Below are 18,203 nucleotides of genomic sequence, written 5' to 3' on the forward strand. Positions count from 1 at the left end.
CCACATCTTCAGTTGTATTTCAGAACACATTCATGTTTTCTGTGTCCTTCTAGAATTTCAGCTACATACCATGTCCCTTCCTGCCAAACAGTTATTGCCTTTTACAGCTTTTCCTTGAACATTCTTTGTTATGAGTAAGGATTTTCTTGCCGGCCTGGTCCCACTGCTGCGCCAGCCCCAAATAATGCACAGAGACTCTGTGTTTGATATAATGCTGTTGGCCAGTTACTAGTTTCTTATTGGCTAGCTCTGTCTTAAATATTAACCCACTTCTATTAATCTAAGTATTTCCACGTCGTCTTATCTTATCAGAGAGAGGGACCAGCATTCTGCTCTCTCAATCTCTACATCTTGACTCCTCCCTACTACTTCCTCTCTCCTCCTAGTCTCCTAGTTCCACCTAGTTTCACACTTCAGATCTAAAATCTACTGTCTGTATGCTGACCTCTGACTAGACCACATTCTTATGTTATACACCACACAGTACTAATTACAGTGCAAATTATGTTTCAAATTGCTTTTTTAAACATTTGTGTTCAAACCTAAGCACTAAGTGTACAAATGTTAAGTTTATTTTGTTCAAGGTTTTTTTTTTTTTCTTTTTCTTTTGTGTGTGTGTGTGTCTAAGCTAGAGGTTGAATTTGGGTGTGTTCCTCTATGGCTTTCCTTTTATTGTTTTTAGAGAAAAGACTTCTCACTAAACCTACAGCTTGTTATTTGTCAATTTGAATTAGCTGGCTGGTGAAGCTGGAGATCCAATGTCTTCTCTCCTTCAACTCTGGGCCTGCAGCTGTGCATTGCTCAGCCTGACTTTGATGTGGGTGCAGCGAGCCCTTTACCCACTGAGCAGTCTCTCTAGTCCCCTGCTGTTTTGCAATATTTCATCCTAAGTATTTAGAAGAGTGCTTCTAGCGCATACTAACTTCGAACACATATGTATTGAATTAATAATCAGAACCTTTTCGTTCCATCCCCTCCAACCAGAGAGGTGTTCTTTGTCATGTTAATAAGTTGGCTAAAGTTAAACAAAATCCCTTTTAAAGAATGTCCTTAGGGTTTGGGAGATGGCTCCATGGGTAACAGGCTTGCTTTGTTGAATATGAGGCTTGAGTTTAGATTCCCAACACCCATGTAAATGCCAGGCATGCATACTTGTAATCCCAGTGATGGGGAATATGGATATGGAGACCAACACATCTTGGGAGCTTGCTGGCCAGTCAACCTAGAAAAAATGGTGAGTTTTAAATCTTGTCCTCCCCCAAGATAAGGTGGAGTGAAATAATGGAAATTATTCTCTGATCTTCACTCATGTATGCACAGGCATGCTCACTTGAATATACATGTACACATCCTCTACAACACACACACACACACACACACACACACACACACACACACACACACACCATCACATCACAAAGAAGCTCCTTGTCTTTAGCTATTGAAATAATCTCTCTGTGTTGGGGGTATTGGAATTTGAATCTAGGGCCTCAGTCATGCCAGACAAACACTCTGCTAGTTCCATATCTCCTGAACCCATGAAAATCATCTTAATGGGTATTTTGGTGATGAGAGTTAAAGTCAGTTTGGAGGTATCTACACTGAGATGAGAAGCAAATTAAAGTTCACTGAGTGAGAACAAGCAGGAATTTGGTACAGAGCTGTGGCTCAGTGCCGTAAGAAGACTGATGCAAAAGTGGATGGGTAGGGATCTAGCAATCAATAGAGAATATACATACAACTTCAAGCTGTAGCATAATTGTTTTTGTGCTTTTCTCATTAATTACAAATAATTGGTAAAAGTTGATTAAAGGAGAAAGGCCTATAGGTTATGTGTTAGCTCTCCTAGAGGTGGAGAGATAATCTATAGACACTGATGTGAGATCAAGAATCTATGAGAGCTGGGTGTGGTGGCACATGCCTGTGGTCCTGGCACATGCCTGTAATCCCAGCACTTGGGAGACAGAACCAGGGGAGTTGCTGTGGCTTAAGGCCAGCATGGACTATACAGTGAGTTCCAGGTCAGTTTGGGCTGTTGCTTGAAATCTTACCTCAAAAATAAGCCAAAACAATCTACAGAGCAGAAAAGTTGACTGTGGAAGTAAAAACTGCTCAGGAATCTTCAGCATTTGGATAGATACACACATTTGATAGTGTGTGATATGGGGGTCTCAATTGTTTTGCTTAAATATTAATGGAAATATTTACCTTAGGAAACAAAGATTTGGACCACACACATGATTCATACATAGAGGGACTGATACTGTAGATGCTCTTCTAGCATCTCGGACTTCATGCTGTTCTTTATAGCCTTCGGTATAGTTTGTTTATTAAAAATCATTTTAAGTGATAGGAAGTAGATAATTTACTAAGAATTTACCACAATTTAGAAATTCAGACAAAGGAGTAAATACTTGAAGTGGTATGTATAGTAAATTCTCAAAAAAATTATAAAATGTTAATCTGATTATCTAGTATAGACTCTTAAAATGTGGCTGTTTCCTTTGATAAAGAAACTCTTTTACTAAAAGGAAAAAATTATAGTCTTAATTTCATACTTCATTGTGTACTGAGCTATTAATGAACAATTCCAGATAGTACTCAAAACTCATAATGGCACACTCTTCTGAATCATATTCCTATTATATTTAGATTGGCAGCTGTATGTATGTTTAAAAGTAAATAGAAGTACTTTAAATTACTCTTTCTGTTACAGGTAACCACACGGTGGATATTGGGGACATTATATTTACTTTGGATGAACTGCTACAACAGTATGAAGATGTTTGTAAGGGATCTTTGTGGCTATACATTTTGTTTATAAGTAATCTTTAAGTTAACTCCTAGCCCACAGCTTTTTAAACTCTTTTAATTGATGTTGAGCCTCTTTCCCTGACCTAATAAGGGAGACCAAATAGGACATTCTATCAGTGGTCCTTCTTGATATTGATTACACAACACGTGTATTTCCCTGGCATTAGTTCCTTACATATTCTTTACCATCCCCAATTATTTGGTGTCTTTCTCCATTAAGTACATCCTTTTTGATCTTTACTGCACTTTATGTCACATTTTAAATTCCCTTTCATGTGTTCCGATATAATTTGGTCAAGATTATTCCAATAATTATACAAATTTGTAGCACAAAAAATAAATGATCCAGAGACTGATAATGGGGTTCAAGCTTCAAGCTGAAGATTAGAAAAGCAAAGCAGCCAGTCACTAACTCTTACCTTTACCTCAGACTGAAAGGGGATCCTGGCTTCACCAAACCTCAGACTGTAATCCCAGCTGCTACGCTCTCCTTGATGTGGCTGGAGAATCCTGAGACTGAATTCCAGCTCTGAGACCTTGCTCCTGTCTTACATACCTCTCTAATGCTGGGTTTAAAGGCATGTGATTTCAGGTGCAGGGGTCAAAGGCATGACCTCTGTTACTCTTCACTGTTGTGTAGGTCATGGTAGTCTTGGAATAACAGAGATCTGTCTATCTCTTAATCCTGAGTCTTGGGATTAAAGGTGTGTACCATCATTGCCTGATCTCTACAGCTTGTGGCTGACTGGCTTTCTGAATCCTCAGGCAAGCTTTAATTAATCATAAATAATATATCACTAAAGATTCTATAGTTTGATTAGCTTATTACAAAAAGGAAGCCTTGCCTTAGTGTTTCCTCACCTTAGGTTTCCCAGCAGTGGTAATTGATATTTATTGTTATAACTTGTTGATTTTTCATTAAAACTTAATTGGCATATATGTATATATTTCTGTACACACACACATATATATATATATATATTTATGTAGAAAGTGTGATAATTTTTGTAATGAACATGCTTTTTGATTCAGGATAATCAGCATATCCATTATCTCAAACATTTGTCATTTGTTTTTATTGGGAACTTTCTAACTTTAAAAAATTTTTAGACTTTTTGAGATGTTTTCTATGTTTAAATATTGAGTAGGAAGCGAGGTAGGAGCTTGTTACATGTGGCTTTTATTGTGTTGAAGTACATCTCTTCTGCATCCTACTTGGTGAAAGGTTTTATCATTAAACAATCCATTTTACCAAATCCCCTTGGTGCATTTGTTGAATTTACCACATTATTTTTGTCTTTTGCATTGCTTAAAATGGCCATGGTGTGATGTATGGTGTGTGTACAAGTGTACACACGAGTGTGTGCACACATGTGTGCATGCAGGTCAGATGACAATTTTCAGAAGTCCTCTCCTGCTACCATGTGAGTTCTGGGGAATCAAACTTAGATTGTCCAATTTGGTAGAAAGCACCTTCACCCACTGAACAATCTTGCCAGCCCTCCTTTATACTGTTAGCATATATTCTATTTATAGGTTGGTTTCTATGTGCTGAACCATGTTTGCATTCGAGGTGGAAATGACACTTGATTGTGGTGAATCATTCTCTATATAGTCTGTTGAATAAAGTTGCTAGTATTTGTTGAGAAATTTTATATATGCATTTATTGAAATATTGTCCTGTAATTTGGTCTTCCTGTGTGGTCTTTTGGTTTTAATGTCAGAGTGATCCTGACCTAGAGTTTAATGGGGCTGGAGAAGAATGGCTCAGTAGTTAAGAATACATACTGCTTTTATAGAGGATTCAAGTTTGGTTCCCAGCACCTATGTTGGGTGACTTACAACTGCCTGTAATTCTAGGATCCAACACCCTTTTCTGAACTTTATGGGCACCCACACTCACATGTGCAACCCTCCTTATGCATATAATTAAAAATAAAAACACATGAAAAATAAAATGAATTTGGAGATATTTCCTCTACATTTTTTTTGGGAAGTATTTGAAAAGGAGATGTATTAGTTCTTTAAAATTTATTGGGGGCTGGAGAAATAGCTCAGAGGCTAAGAAGAACAATGGTTGCTCCTCTAGAGGACTGGAGTTCAATTCCCAGCAACCACATGGTGGCTCACAACCATCTGTGAGATCTGGTGCCCTCTTATGGCCTGCAGGCACACATGCAGGTAGAACACTGTTCACATAATAAATGAATCAATCTTTAAAAGTTTGTTGGTACTTAATGATACCATCATATCCTAGGAGTTCCTTTGGTGATGCTTTGATCCCTGCTCATTTCACTTGGTATTGGTCTGTTTAAAGATCCAATTTCTTTATGACTTAATTGGGAAATTGAATATTTGTTTTGTGATTTATCCTTTTCTAGATTATCCAATTTGTTGAAGTATAATTTTCTATAGTAGCCATTTGTGATCATGAATTATGTATTCTTGCTAATGTTTTTACTTAAAAAAAGGAAAGAAACAGAGTACCATGGCATGCCCTTGTAATCATTGTTCTGAAGAGGTGGAGGCAGATCCCTGGGGCTCACTGGCAGTTAGCCTATTCTACTTGGCAAGCCCCAGGCCAATGGGTGACACAGTCCCAAAAAACAAGGTGGTTGATACCCAGAGAAGAACCACACCTGAGATAGTCCTCTGGCCTCCATGTGCACACACAGACACACACATGCATGTGATCACATGTGTGATTCCCCATAGATGTGCATGTACACACACCCAAATCTATGATAATAAGTGAGTTACATTCCTGTATAAAAAAGAAGCAATTAATAACAAAGAGACACAAGAAACTACAATACTCCCGTACAAGTGCACAAATTCAGGTTAGTTAGTCTGATGCTGTAATTGATGGTATTGTTGCTCTGTCAAATTGGTGTGGTTTCTCTGATTTGTAGGCATTTGGCAATCTGATAGATATAGCAAATCTTTCTTGCCGGACTTTCTTTGAGACTGCCAGCTCCCCAATAATGACATAGAGACTTCTTATTAGTTGCAAAAGCCTGGCCTTTGGCTTAGGCTTGTCCCCCGCTAGCTCTTATAACTTCAATTAACCTGTTTCTATTAATCTACATTCTGCCATGTGGCTCTTTATCTCTCCTCCATACTGGCTGTATGTCCAACTTCCTCAGTGTCTGTCTGACATCTAGCATGCCTAGATACTTACCCTGAGTTCCTCTCTCTCCCAGAATTCCTGTCTAGCTATTGGCCATTTGGTTTTTTATTAAATCAATCACAGTGACACATAGCATACAAATATCCTGCAACAGATAGAGTTGTGTTGAAGACCAAGTATTAGAACCCTTGAAATACTCTAAAGTATGTTTTCATCATAAAGTACCCTTCTGAACCATCAATTTGATTTTTTAAATGAAGTTGTGACTTTAGACATTTCGTTTTCTAATATGTTCTAGAGTTGTGATTTTTGTATCAGGTTATTTCTGCCTACAGACAATTGGGAGTATTCATGAGAATAATTATTTTGATTTTAACTTTATTAACAAGAGCTTCTCTTCTGCGGCTTCTTATAGTTCTGCACATTTACAATGAGGGTATTTCTAACTCTCTTGCCTTACTAGCCTGTTGTCTTTCTAAATTAGGAAGTAGAGAACGTTGCAGCCCAGTAGAATATTTAACTTTAAGCAGGTTTGAGTGGATGTATTTAAATATAATAATCTGTAAGATTGTTTTGGTTAATAGTCTGATCATTTAATTACCAGCCCTTTCATCTTTGTTACACTTTGTTTTGTATATTTAAGCAATTCCTAAGTTCTGGATTGGCCTTTATGAAAACTTAGTTGATTTGTTTGAAATATTGTACAAATCCTACAAATAAGTGAAATCAATAAGTAAAATAATATATTTCTCTTACTTAGCAATTGTGGAAGAACCCACTTCAAGTAAAAAATTATCAGATATACCTGAACATCATCTAGAACATAAGAAGAAAGGCAGTTTACTTTCCAGATTGCCCCAACCTCTTACATCAAAAAAACCTAGTGTACCTTCCCTTCAGTATCGCCGTAATGGTAAAATCATGGAGAAACATGAAGAGCCTGAATTTAAACCATCAAAAGCTTCCTTACAAAGAAGAAAACTGTCAAGTGGGGTTGACGTTGATCAAGTGGGAGTTCAGGAACCATATCCAAAGGTTGAAGATTCTGAGTCTAAACCACCTATCACCTTGAGGAGCACTACAAGCCTCGATACTACAAGCCTCGATAAGTTTCTGGATAAAAGTGATACTTCTAACATCTTAAAACTTGAGAAGCTAGCTGGGAGAAAGCAGCCCAGCACACTAAAACCAGTTTCATCGAAGGAAAAAGCTGCAGTTAGTGTCTTAGGTCAGTGTCACATGCCTAAGTCAGGACTTAGGTTTGGAGTGTTTCAGTCTGTGGAAATGGGCAGTGTGAGCCGATCACTGATTCCTTACACTTCCCCTGCTCCATCCCCGAATAGTTAACCTTTCAGTTGTCAGCCTGTGTAACCACCATTTTTGATATGTAGGCTAGTGGATATAATTCTGCTTTTTGTGATAATTCCTGGGAAAAGGTAGAGACAGGTGGATCTTTGGAGCTTACTGACTAGCTAGCTTAGTCTAAACTAAGATCTCCATGCCAGAGAAAGACCCTGTCTCAAAAAAGCATGGCGGATGGCACATGAACAACAAGCCCCAGGGTTGACCTTTGACCTCCACATTCACATCCACACATGTCCCTATCCAATTCTACAACATGTACACGTACACACATACATACAGAGAGAAAGAGAATAAGGGGTGGATTTTTCTTTGATTAATTCTTTTTGGTAATTTATTTGGATATGTAGGAAATCTGGGAAATTTTTGTTAGAGTCCCACAATTCAAGTATGTGAAGATATTCTGTTATGTTTTGTATTATTTCTTATTGATGGAAAATATTAAAAACAGAATAATTAATATACTTCTTAGGTAAAAAGTATACCTTAGTATGTATGGCCCTCATCAAAGATAATGATTTTTTTTTTCCATACAGAGGTACTTTGTATGGAATTTAATTATGCATGTCTTACAGTCTGTTGAAGTTACTTCATCGTGTCTGCTCTCTTTAAAGAAACTTTAAAAACACACTGTAATTTAATGCAGTAGTTAAAATAAGGGATTACTGAAAAAGTAATGATTCCCAAACTAAATGTAGCTTAAATAACTTAGCTGAGAAAAGAATATGACCCACTAAGAAAGACTAGGGGTATTCATCCTGATTCCTCTACTACTCTGCTATTATTACTGTGTGTTAGGTAAAGAAGTCCTGGGTTTACAGAATAACAGGGTGTTAAACATTTAGTGAGCCAGCAGAGGAGGCCTCACAAGCCAATGCTGTCTACCTACCTGACATTACTAAATCAGTGATGTCATCTACCACTGCCTTACATGTTCCACATGTAAGGAAGAGTGAAGTCATTCATTTGGTATAAGTCACTTCCCTAAAAATAGCTGCAATAACACAATAACAGGGACTCTATTTTATATTACTGCCCCTCATGATTAAATTAAAAAAACTAAACTTTTATTTAAAACTGACATTACATTCACAACAGTTGCAAATATAGTAAAAAACATTCCCAAATATTCTTTACTTGGTTTCCCCATGTATTAATATCCTATATATCTATAGCACAGTGATCTAAATCAGGCAGTTAACATTGACACAACAATCCTTACTGACATTTGACCTTATTCAGATAATATTAGTTGTTTGAGGAATGTCTTCTGATCACAAACTGACCCAGGATTACACATTGTATTTAGTGGTCAAGTGACCCTCCTCATTCCAGGGTGTCTTCTGGGTCTTTCATGATCTTGACAATGGAAAAGTAGTGACCAGTTATTTTTTTTTTACAATACTCCTCATTTTGACTTTTCCTTATATTTTTATGAGTAAATTCGGGTTATACATTTCTTACCTGAATATCAGAAGTGATACTGTCCACGTGTATATGCCTTTTGGATTTTTATTGAAAGTGTGCACTTAAAGCATAGCAGGGTCAATTTACAGAAGGGGAAACTCTAAGAACTGTGCTTGGGGTTCTGGAATTTTAACAAAATACATTGATATTTTTATGGCTTGGACTCCTGAGCTGCATCTTAATCAGAGGCAAGCACCCTGGCTCACTGGGACAGGTTGCTCTTCTGAACAGTTGTTTGTAAAGTTGTAACAGTTTTGTGCTTGATCTAAAAGCAGAAGTATAAGAGAACAGAAAAAGCAATCCTTCTGCCAGGTGTTATTGAGTAGATGGAACCTGTTCTCATATTACTCAAGATTTTAGGTACCAGCTGTGCATGGTGGTACATACCTGTAACCCTATCACTCAGGAGGTCAAGACAGGTGTATGAGTTCAAGGCCAGACTGGCTATGTAGAGGGTGCTAGTCTAGTCTAAGGTGCATAGTGAGATTTTTGTCTCAAAATATATTAAAAACAAAACAAAAAGATTTCGGTAACCACTATTGTTTTAGATACTTACAACTATCTGATATTTGGTGTATTTAGAAAATGTCCATGATGCTATCAGCAAGCTCCAAGGAAGTTACATTTCTGCAGATGAACTTCAGTCAACTTTACCCTCAGTAGGGATTGCTTTATCAGATAAAGACTTCCAGAAGATTATGCCAAAGACTACTAAAACTGGTGAGAACTTGCTAAGTCTAAACTTTTGAGAAAGTTAGTACTTTTGTGGAGTTAAAATGGCGGAGAGGGGAATTTCTCTTCCTGAGGAATGGAATGGAATGGGCCATTCTAAAGAATAAGAAAGAACAGATATGGAGTTGTGGGGATGACTCGGTGGATAAAGCTCTTGCTGCTCAACTCTGAGGACCAGAGTTCAGATCCCTCCAGCCCCACAAAAGCTGAGTAGGCATGACAGTGTGTGATCACACACACACACACACACACACACACACACACACACACAACACTACACCACCTACACACTACACACACTCAGAAAAAAAACATAAAAGTGGAAAAAAGATAAAACCAATCTAGTCATTTGCATATAATAACTATTAAATAAACAGGGACTATATCCTACTTATTTTTGTGCCCTTGGTAACTGGTTTATGGCACTAATATGCTTTCAGTGGCTATTAAAATAATAGGTGTGTGTTTGTGTATGCATGCATGTAATAACAATTAGTAAACAAAATTGTCGTTGGTTGTTTTTACTCTTTACTTTCTTGGGGCCTGCCACCCAGCTCCAAAATAAATAAATGGAGACTTATTATTTCTTATAAATGCCCTGCCTTAGCTTGCTTATTTCTAGCCAGATTTTTTTAAAATTTAAATTATTTCATCTACTTTGCTTCTGGGCTTTTATCTTTCTTTATTACTTTTTAAAATTTAATTTATTTTTTACATGTCGATCCCAGTTCCCTCTCCCTCCCTTCCTCCCTTCCTCCCTTTTACTCTCTCTGCCCCTTCACATGCACCCTGTTCACCCTCCCCTCCCCCCCCAATTCACATGTAGGGCAATGCCATCCAGGTGGGGTCATGGAGATCTGACCGGTCATTTGAAGTAGGGACTAGGACTTCTCTCCTGTCTTTAGGTTAAGGCAGTATCCCTCCATAGTGGATGTGTTCGCAAGGTCCTTTTGTGCACCAGGGATACATCCTGGCTCCACTGTCTGAGGTCCCTTAGGCTGCTCAGTCCTTCTAGCTGAGACCCATATTCGGGGGTCTGAGTCAGTCCCATGCTCGATTCCCAGCTATCAGTCTGGGAGCCTGTTAGCTCCTCCTTGTTCAGGTCAGCTGTCTCTATGTGTTTCTGCTTGTCCTCTCCATCTGCATTTAGGTTCTAGTTTGACTCAGTGTTTAGGTATGGGTGTTTGCTTCAGTTTCCAACAGGTATTAGATGAGGGCTCCATGGATAAGTTAGTTGTTTATCTCACTATCCAGAAAGGGCATTTATGGTAGCCTTTCCATGGATGCTCAAGTTGTTAGTTGGCGGCTCTTGTAGGTCTCTAGACCTTTCTTTGGGTTCAGTTTTCTCTTCAATATCTTTCTCTATTCTATATAACTTTCTTTATTTCTTACTCTGTGGCTTGCTGTGTAGCTGGGTGTGTGGCCTCTGGAGTACTCCTCTCCTCCTCTTGCTCCTCGATCTTCTCTTCCCAGATTTCTCCTCCTATTTATTCTGTCTTTCAGCCCTGGCTGAAAGGAGTCCTTTCTCCTACCTAGCTATAATGACTTTCTTCTCTTTATTAGACCAATCAGGTATTTTGGACAGACAAAAATAACATAACTTCACACAGTTAAACAAATGCAACATAAAAAAATGCAACATATCTTTGCATCATTAAACAAATGTTCTGCAGTATAAACAAATGTATCACATCTTAAAATAATATTCTGCAACATAAAAGAGGCCATACATTTGAAGGACATTGGGAAGGAGTACATGGGAAGGTTTGGAGGGAGGAAAGGAAAGGGGGAAATGTAATTAAATTATTATCCCATAAATTAAAAAAGGGAAACAATGATATGAACTGACCTAATTCAGAAAGACTAATTTTAGGAGAGAGTGTGTGTGTAAAGGCAGAATAGGATGGTGAAATTAATGATTTACTCTTAATTTAATAAAAATATTAAATATATCATACTGTGTAATTTAAATTTTTATTTTACAGAAAGTGGAATGGTGAATTTAGATGACTTTATTATGACAGTCTCCAAGGAGCACAATCTTCCTGAATGTGATGGTAGGTAGAATTTGATTTGAAATGACTTGGAGGAAGAGCAATTAGGTTGAAAAGAAGCTTGAACAGATGGCAGTGAACTTGCTTCTGTGGGGCCTGGTGGAGCGTAGCTCTCCAGTTCCCACACTGGGAAGGCTGAAACAAGAGAATGGGGAGTTGAAGGCCAAGCTACATAGCTTGCCTCCAACACAAACAAAACAGGTAGAGCACAAAATGAAACAAAACTAAGCCAAAACAGATAAGAACTGGGCTTGCTTTGAGATGGACACTCACTGTCACATTTTCTGAGGCTGTGACCCTTAGGCAGCTTAACAGCCAGCTTGTAAGAACTTGCCGTCTCAGGGTAACAACAAGTAACTTGCTCATCTCATAGAGTTGTCATCTGAATTTTATAAACCCCAAGTGCTACATACAGTCCAGCAATGCAAGTGATAGCAAGAGAGCAAATGCGTAATTAGCATCATTGGTTAGGAATTAATTTTTGACTATTCATGAAGAACTTATTTGAATGAAATATTGATATAGTTTACTTTTGATTTAGAACATTTTGTGAAGCACTTATTAGGTTATAGTTTATACATATAATATTGACCCACTAACTGATTTTTAAGTAAATTTATAAAGTTGTGCAATGGTCACAACAATCCGGTATTGTTTTAATTTTGTTTATTTTTGCTTGTAATTATTTTTTTATGCAAATAGTTTTTGAAGCAAGACTAAAATATGAGATAAAATACTTTATCTGGATCTAACATGTGAGAAAAACCTACTTCATTTTTTTTCAGTGTATGAGTATGTTATTTTTCCAGATCTCACTTTTTCTTCAAATGATTTATGATACCTCTCCTACTTAAAAATTTAAAATTTTATTAGCTCTTTGAGAGTTTAATAGATGTGTTTTGATTATATTCATCCCACACCAACTCTTCTCAGATCTACTCCACTTCACCCCTTACAGACTTTGTATCTTTTTTTTTTTTTAAGAAAAAAATCCCTCAAGACCAATTTGTGTTGCCTAAAGATTTTTGGATGTGTGGTACTCCACTGGAGCATGGGTATCTCACTAAAACTACTCTTAGAGAAAACTGTGTCTTCATCCCCTAGCAGCTAACATTTTGTCAGTAGATCCATGGCTAGTGATGGGAGATGTTATTCTGTATATGTTTCTCTTATTGGTTGATGAATAAAACACTGATTGGCCAGGCAGAAAGATAGGTGAGGCTAGGGGACAAGGAGAATTCTGGGAAGTGGAGGCAGAGGTCAGACATCATGTAGCAGAGGATGGAGTAAGAGGTTCGGACCCTTCTCTGGTAAGATAAGACCACATGGAAATACTTAGATTAATAGAAATGGGTTAATAATTAAGACAGAACTAGCTGATAAGACACCCTAGTCACTGGCCAACAGTTTCATAATTTAGAGTGTCTGTGTGTTCATTTGGGGCTCAAGGGCTGCGGGACCTGCTGGGCCAGAAAACTCATGCTTACAGCCAGGGGTGGGCTTGTGTACTCGCTTCTGTCTCGACTGGGATTTGGCCTGGCTTGGGCTTGCACAGGTTTTATGCATGCTGCCACAACTGCTGTGAGTTCATAGGGGCAGCTGCCCACTTATGTCCAGAAGACACTGTTTGCTGTAGTCGTCCACTGCCTCTGGCTCTTACACTCTTCCATCCCTTCGTCCACAATGATCCCTGAGCCTTGGGAGGAGGGCATAGGTATACATGCTCCATTTAGGGCTGAGCAGTCTCAAATTTCTCATTCTTTGCACCTTGGCCAGTTCTCTGTGTCGACTGCCATCTGGTCTATCAACCTCTTTAAAAACTATGTATGTATGTATGTATGTATGTATGTATGTATACATACAATAATGTTTGCTTGGTTTTTTTATTAATTTCTTTTTTCTCACTTTTATTAGTTCTTTAAGAAATTCATACAGTGCATTTGTATCACATTTGCCCCTCGTACCATTCTTTCCAGATCCCCCCACACACTTGTACCCTTCCCTACTTACCCAAGTTGTGTCTATTTTTTTTTTTTTTTTACAAAAAATACTCATTAAATACAGGTGATACTGCCATATATACTCTTGGGTGTGGGGACTTCCACCGGAGCATGCTCAACCAACCCTTAAAGGAAATTTACTCTCCCTTTCTCAACTTCTGTCAATTGCCAATAACTCCTTAGCTAGGAGAAGTGCGGAGAATAAGGGACCGTGGAATGCTCAGCCCTAAATGGGCATCTTTATCATGTCCCCTCTTCACAAGGATCAAGGATGGGGAGGCAGAAAGAATATAAGAGCCAGAGGTGGTTGATGACTACAAAGAATGAGTGTTTTCTGGACACAGCAGAACAGTAGCACACATGAGCTAACAGCAGTTGAGACAGTATACTCAAGACCTGTTACAAGTTCAAGCTAGACAGAATCCCAGAATAAAGAGAGGGGGTAGGCATGAAAACCTGCATATTTTGGAAGAATTTCTTTTAATAACTATTTAATAGTCAGACATAATGGCATATGCCTTTAATCCCAGCACTTAGAGGCAGAGGCAGGTGGATCTCTGTGATTTCAAAGCCAGCCTGGTTTACACAATGAGATCCTGGACAGCCAAGGCTACATAGTGAGACTGTGTCTCAAAAAAGGAAAAGGAAAAAAAAAAGGAATGATTTAATTGAGGTGCTTTACATTTAACAAAGGAAAGGAAACACTGTCCAAAGTATTATTAAAGTGTAGATTTTCAGGTATTATAAAAGAGATACAGGATAATTATTTCTAAGTAATCATATTTGTATTTAAAGATTAAACTAAATGAATTTAGCATGAACCAAACTACACATCCCCACAAAATGCTATCTTGATTGTCATTAAGGAAGGTTTTCTACTTATGTTTTTGCTAATATGAAATAAACCACCAAGGAATTTTAACTTGTTGAATTAAGCAGGACATTCTCACAAGATCATGTTTTCAGTGGTGATATTGTCAATGTGATTAAGTTGGCATTTCTTAGGTGTAGAAATCACATAGCAAAGTAGAATATTGTTGACTGATTCTGATACTTAATGATTTTTAGCACCAAAAAGTTAGGGTCTAGAGATATAGCTTAGTTGGTAGTGTGTTTGCCTGGTGTGCATGGTGTTTGATCCCCAGCATTGCAGAAAGCATGCATGGTGATTGAATATCAGAAGTTCAAAGTTATCCTCAGCTACAAAGGGAGTTTGATGCCCTGTCTTCAAACAACAAAACTTGAACAAACAAAACTCCTTAAAGCATTCTGATTATGCTGTTACTATGCAACACGTCTGAAGTGATTTGTATTTTTGTTTAATGATGGACCTAGCATTTATCTTAATGCTTGTGTTTTTTTTTTGCTTGAATTTTTTACTGAATTCTAATATGAACAAATTTATTTTCAGCATTGAATGATGCCATTGAAGCCGTTAGCAAAATTCAGGATGAAAATATTGCTTATGAAGATCTTGATACTTGTCTTCAAAATCTTGGAGTTTATCTTCCTAAGCCAGAACTAAAGAAGATCAAAGAATTAATTGAAGCTGATGGTAAATGATAAAATTCAAGGAAACTATTTTTCTCAGAATAATGACTTTTTTTGTTAGAAAAAGTATTAAATCAATAAGGGAAATGGGAACAATAAAATCAAAAGTACAATTTAATGCTCAAAATTCATCATCTAGAAATAGGCGGTGTTAATCATCTTTTCAGGTACTTTTCCCTAGGTAAAACTGCAAAGAAACAGAAAACAGAGTTTTGATCTTGCTCCCTGATAAGATGGAAGTCAGGACACAAGGCATTGAAAGGGTGAAGGTGCCTCCCTCAATCAAAGCTGTCTACTCATAGTGAAGGCTTACAAGTGCCCATGCAACTGAGCAAGAATTTTCCTTAAGGGACAGATAGAGGTGGGCTAGTCAAGTAAATGAGGTTCCATATGGATGAATAGTTAGTAGCCATTGTTTTTAAGGACACTGTATGAGAATTCATTATAATGTTCTTAGTTGTATGTATTTAAAACCTTCATAATAAAAAGAAGTAGAAAATGTAATCTGTATAAAACTTCTATGGAGAAAATATAAAGGATGGTTTGAATGGGAACATGTGCTATGCTGGTAGGTTCAGAGACTGAAACCAGTCAGTTCTTCCATCCAATGCTAGTTAGCTTTTGGGATGAACTGAGATCTGGGATACTGAGGGTGCTATGGCCATACCTAATACTGTCATTTCTCTAATTTGTCTAAAGAAATTCCAACAAGATTCAGATTTTTATGAGCCAATTCTAATATTTGTATGAATGAACAGAGTCCCTGGACCATGTGTGCAGGAGGTGTGCAAGTGTAGATGTGTTTTTCTTGAAAGCTTATTGCAGCTATGATAGTGTCTGTGAGACAGGTACAGGCAAAGAGAAAGTGATGGAAGGCAAGATAAAGAACTTCTAGGCATTCATGAGCATGCATGAACAAAATGAGATGCCAGGTGAAAGTAACACTACTGTGCACTATTTTGAACATCTTTCTATTAAGTACTTGGTTTTTGTTTCTACACTGAATTGCCTTTTCTCTTTCTAAACATATATTTTAGTGATTTGTAGTAAATGATGGATGTCTTCACATAATTCAGTATTTGTCATAATAATTTGGTACTTGAAGATACTAAAGACAATGTTTCTCTTTCATTTAGAAACAAAAAAAGTGAATTTTAAGGAATTTATTGATACCATGATGAGCAACACAGAATCCTTCTCTGAAAATTTATGTACGTATGAATGTTACTGACATGTGATGCTTTTTGTGGACCAAGTAGTCTGAAAGATTTTAGAAGATAAAAAGCTTTTATAAGATACTAAAATAATTAGTTATCTGAAAGATCATCAAGCAATGACTGCCTAACTTTGTTGCTGACTTTAAAAAAAATTTACTTATGTATTATGTACACAGTGTTCTGCCTGTAATGCTGTCCAGAAGAGGTCACTATAATGCATTACAGATGGTTGCAAGCCACTATGTGGTTGCTGGGAATTGAATTCATGACTTCTGGAAGAGCAGTCAGTGCTCTTAACCACTGAGCCCATCTCTCCAGCCCAACTGCCTAAATTTGTGCTGCTAAGTGTGGTTGTAATCTTTTCATTACTGAGTCCTAATTCTAGAATAACGTCTACACGCAGGTGATATGAGAGCTAATATAGCCTTACTTTGACCTCCATATTTACAGTAGACAGAGCTACGTGTGCTACATCTACTTGGGGGGGGGGGATTGAAATGCCTTCTCGCTCTGAGAAAGTGATGCTATTTAGAATTTGATAACAAATATGCAGAGTTTCTGGTTTTCAGCTATTTTACCAGCATTTCTTTCAGTATTCTAATCTACTTAATGACATTCAAGAACCGTTAATATGTACCAGGCTTTATGTTAAGCTGCCAGTAAGTGAATATGAGCTAGAATTTGGCACTGTGGAACTCAGCGTAGGGAAAAGTAAGGCTATAATGTCTATTTAACAATATTTAATTGTATGTTGGTATATGTTGATATGTTGGTGTCTGGGGTGAGGGCTGGGTATGTGATACATGTGCATGGTTCCCTGTGGAGGCCAAAAGCAGATGATGGATCCCCTGAAGCTGTAGTCTCATGTAATTGTGAGCTGGTGACATGGGTGCTGGGAACCGAACTTGGGTCCTCTAGAAGGGCATGGCATGCTCTTAACTGATGAGTCATGTTTCCAACCCCATAACCATCTATTTTTATGGTCTGGCATTAGTACTTTAAACATTGTGGCTGGAGTTATGTTATTTGATGCTTATATATTGAATGATAGTGGATTTTAGTTAAGTTATTCTTAGCTTATAGTTTTCTTCTATATTAGGTTGTACAGTGGGTAAAGATGAAGGGATTATTTGTATTATCAGTCATTTCAATTTTTCCCTTAGGATTTTCACTGTCATGGAAGTTAATTTTTTCTTAGCACAGTTGCACAGTATATTTTAATTCATATTTTCAGCTTTATTTTCTGTGTGAGTCTTAATATTATATATTTATGTTTACTTTTCCATTTTTATCAGATTGCTTATTCCTCCCCCTTTTTAACTTTTCTTGATTCTTTGTGGCTTTCACATCACGTATTCTGAACCCAATTATCTCCCTGTCCCCTCAAATCTACCTTCTGCCCTTGCAGCCTGTCCCCTAAACAAAACACAGTTTAAAAGAAAAATTAAAACAAAACCAAGACAAAAAAAGGAAAAGTCTTGTTGTGGCAGCTGTAGTGTGTTCCATTGAGTCACACAGGTTATCCTTTAGTCCATTCATTTCTACTTGCAAGTGTTCCTTGCTGCGAGTCATTGGTCTTGCTTGAAGCCTCTGGCTTCCATACACCACTGGTAATGGACTTTCTCCAGGGCTCCTCTTGGCTATCCTGTTGTTGTCCTGTGTCATGGAGACCCTGCTGTTTGGATCCGTAGGTTTGTCCCCTTCACATGCCCCGATTAGTTCATAGGTGAGATGGATGTTGGGTGGGCCAGCTCCTAACCCTGGGCCTGAGTGGTAGCTGCATTGGTCAGCCCACCAGCTCTTCCTCACGGTCATCACTACCCAGGCAAGCTGTCCAGCACTGCCAGGAGCACATCCAGTGCAAGGGCCTGTCTTC

The 18,203-nt window shown here is 37.8% G+C and overlaps 1 protein-coding gene across 1 annotated transcript in view; it reads left to right on the forward strand.

The window, feature by feature from the left end:
* The window catches only part of Efcab13 (EF-hand calcium binding domain 13), a 68,006-nt gene that overhangs the window by 20,369 nt on the left and 29,434 nt on the right, over positions 1 to 18,203 (forward strand). The window contains exons 8-13 of the mRNA XM_051182924.1: positions 2,717 to 2,824; positions 6,705 to 7,172; positions 9,356 to 9,493; positions 11,491 to 11,562; positions 14,971 to 15,114; positions 16,247 to 16,321. Of these exons, the coding sequence (XP_051038881.1) occupies positions 2,717 to 2,824; positions 6,705 to 7,172; positions 9,356 to 9,493; positions 11,491 to 11,562; positions 14,971 to 15,114; positions 16,247 to 16,321 (1,005 nt within the window). The remainder of the gene's footprint in view (positions 1 to 2,716; positions 2,825 to 6,704; positions 7,173 to 9,355; positions 9,494 to 11,490; positions 11,563 to 14,970; positions 15,115 to 16,246; positions 16,322 to 18,203) is intronic.

The sequence above is a fragment of the Phodopus roborovskii genome, unplaced genomic scaffold, assembly GCF_943737965.1.
Source record: "Phodopus roborovskii unplaced genomic scaffold, PHOROB, whole genome shotgun sequence".
Classification (NCBI taxonomy): Eukaryota; Metazoa; Chordata; class Mammalia; order Rodentia; family Cricetidae; genus Phodopus; species Phodopus roborovskii.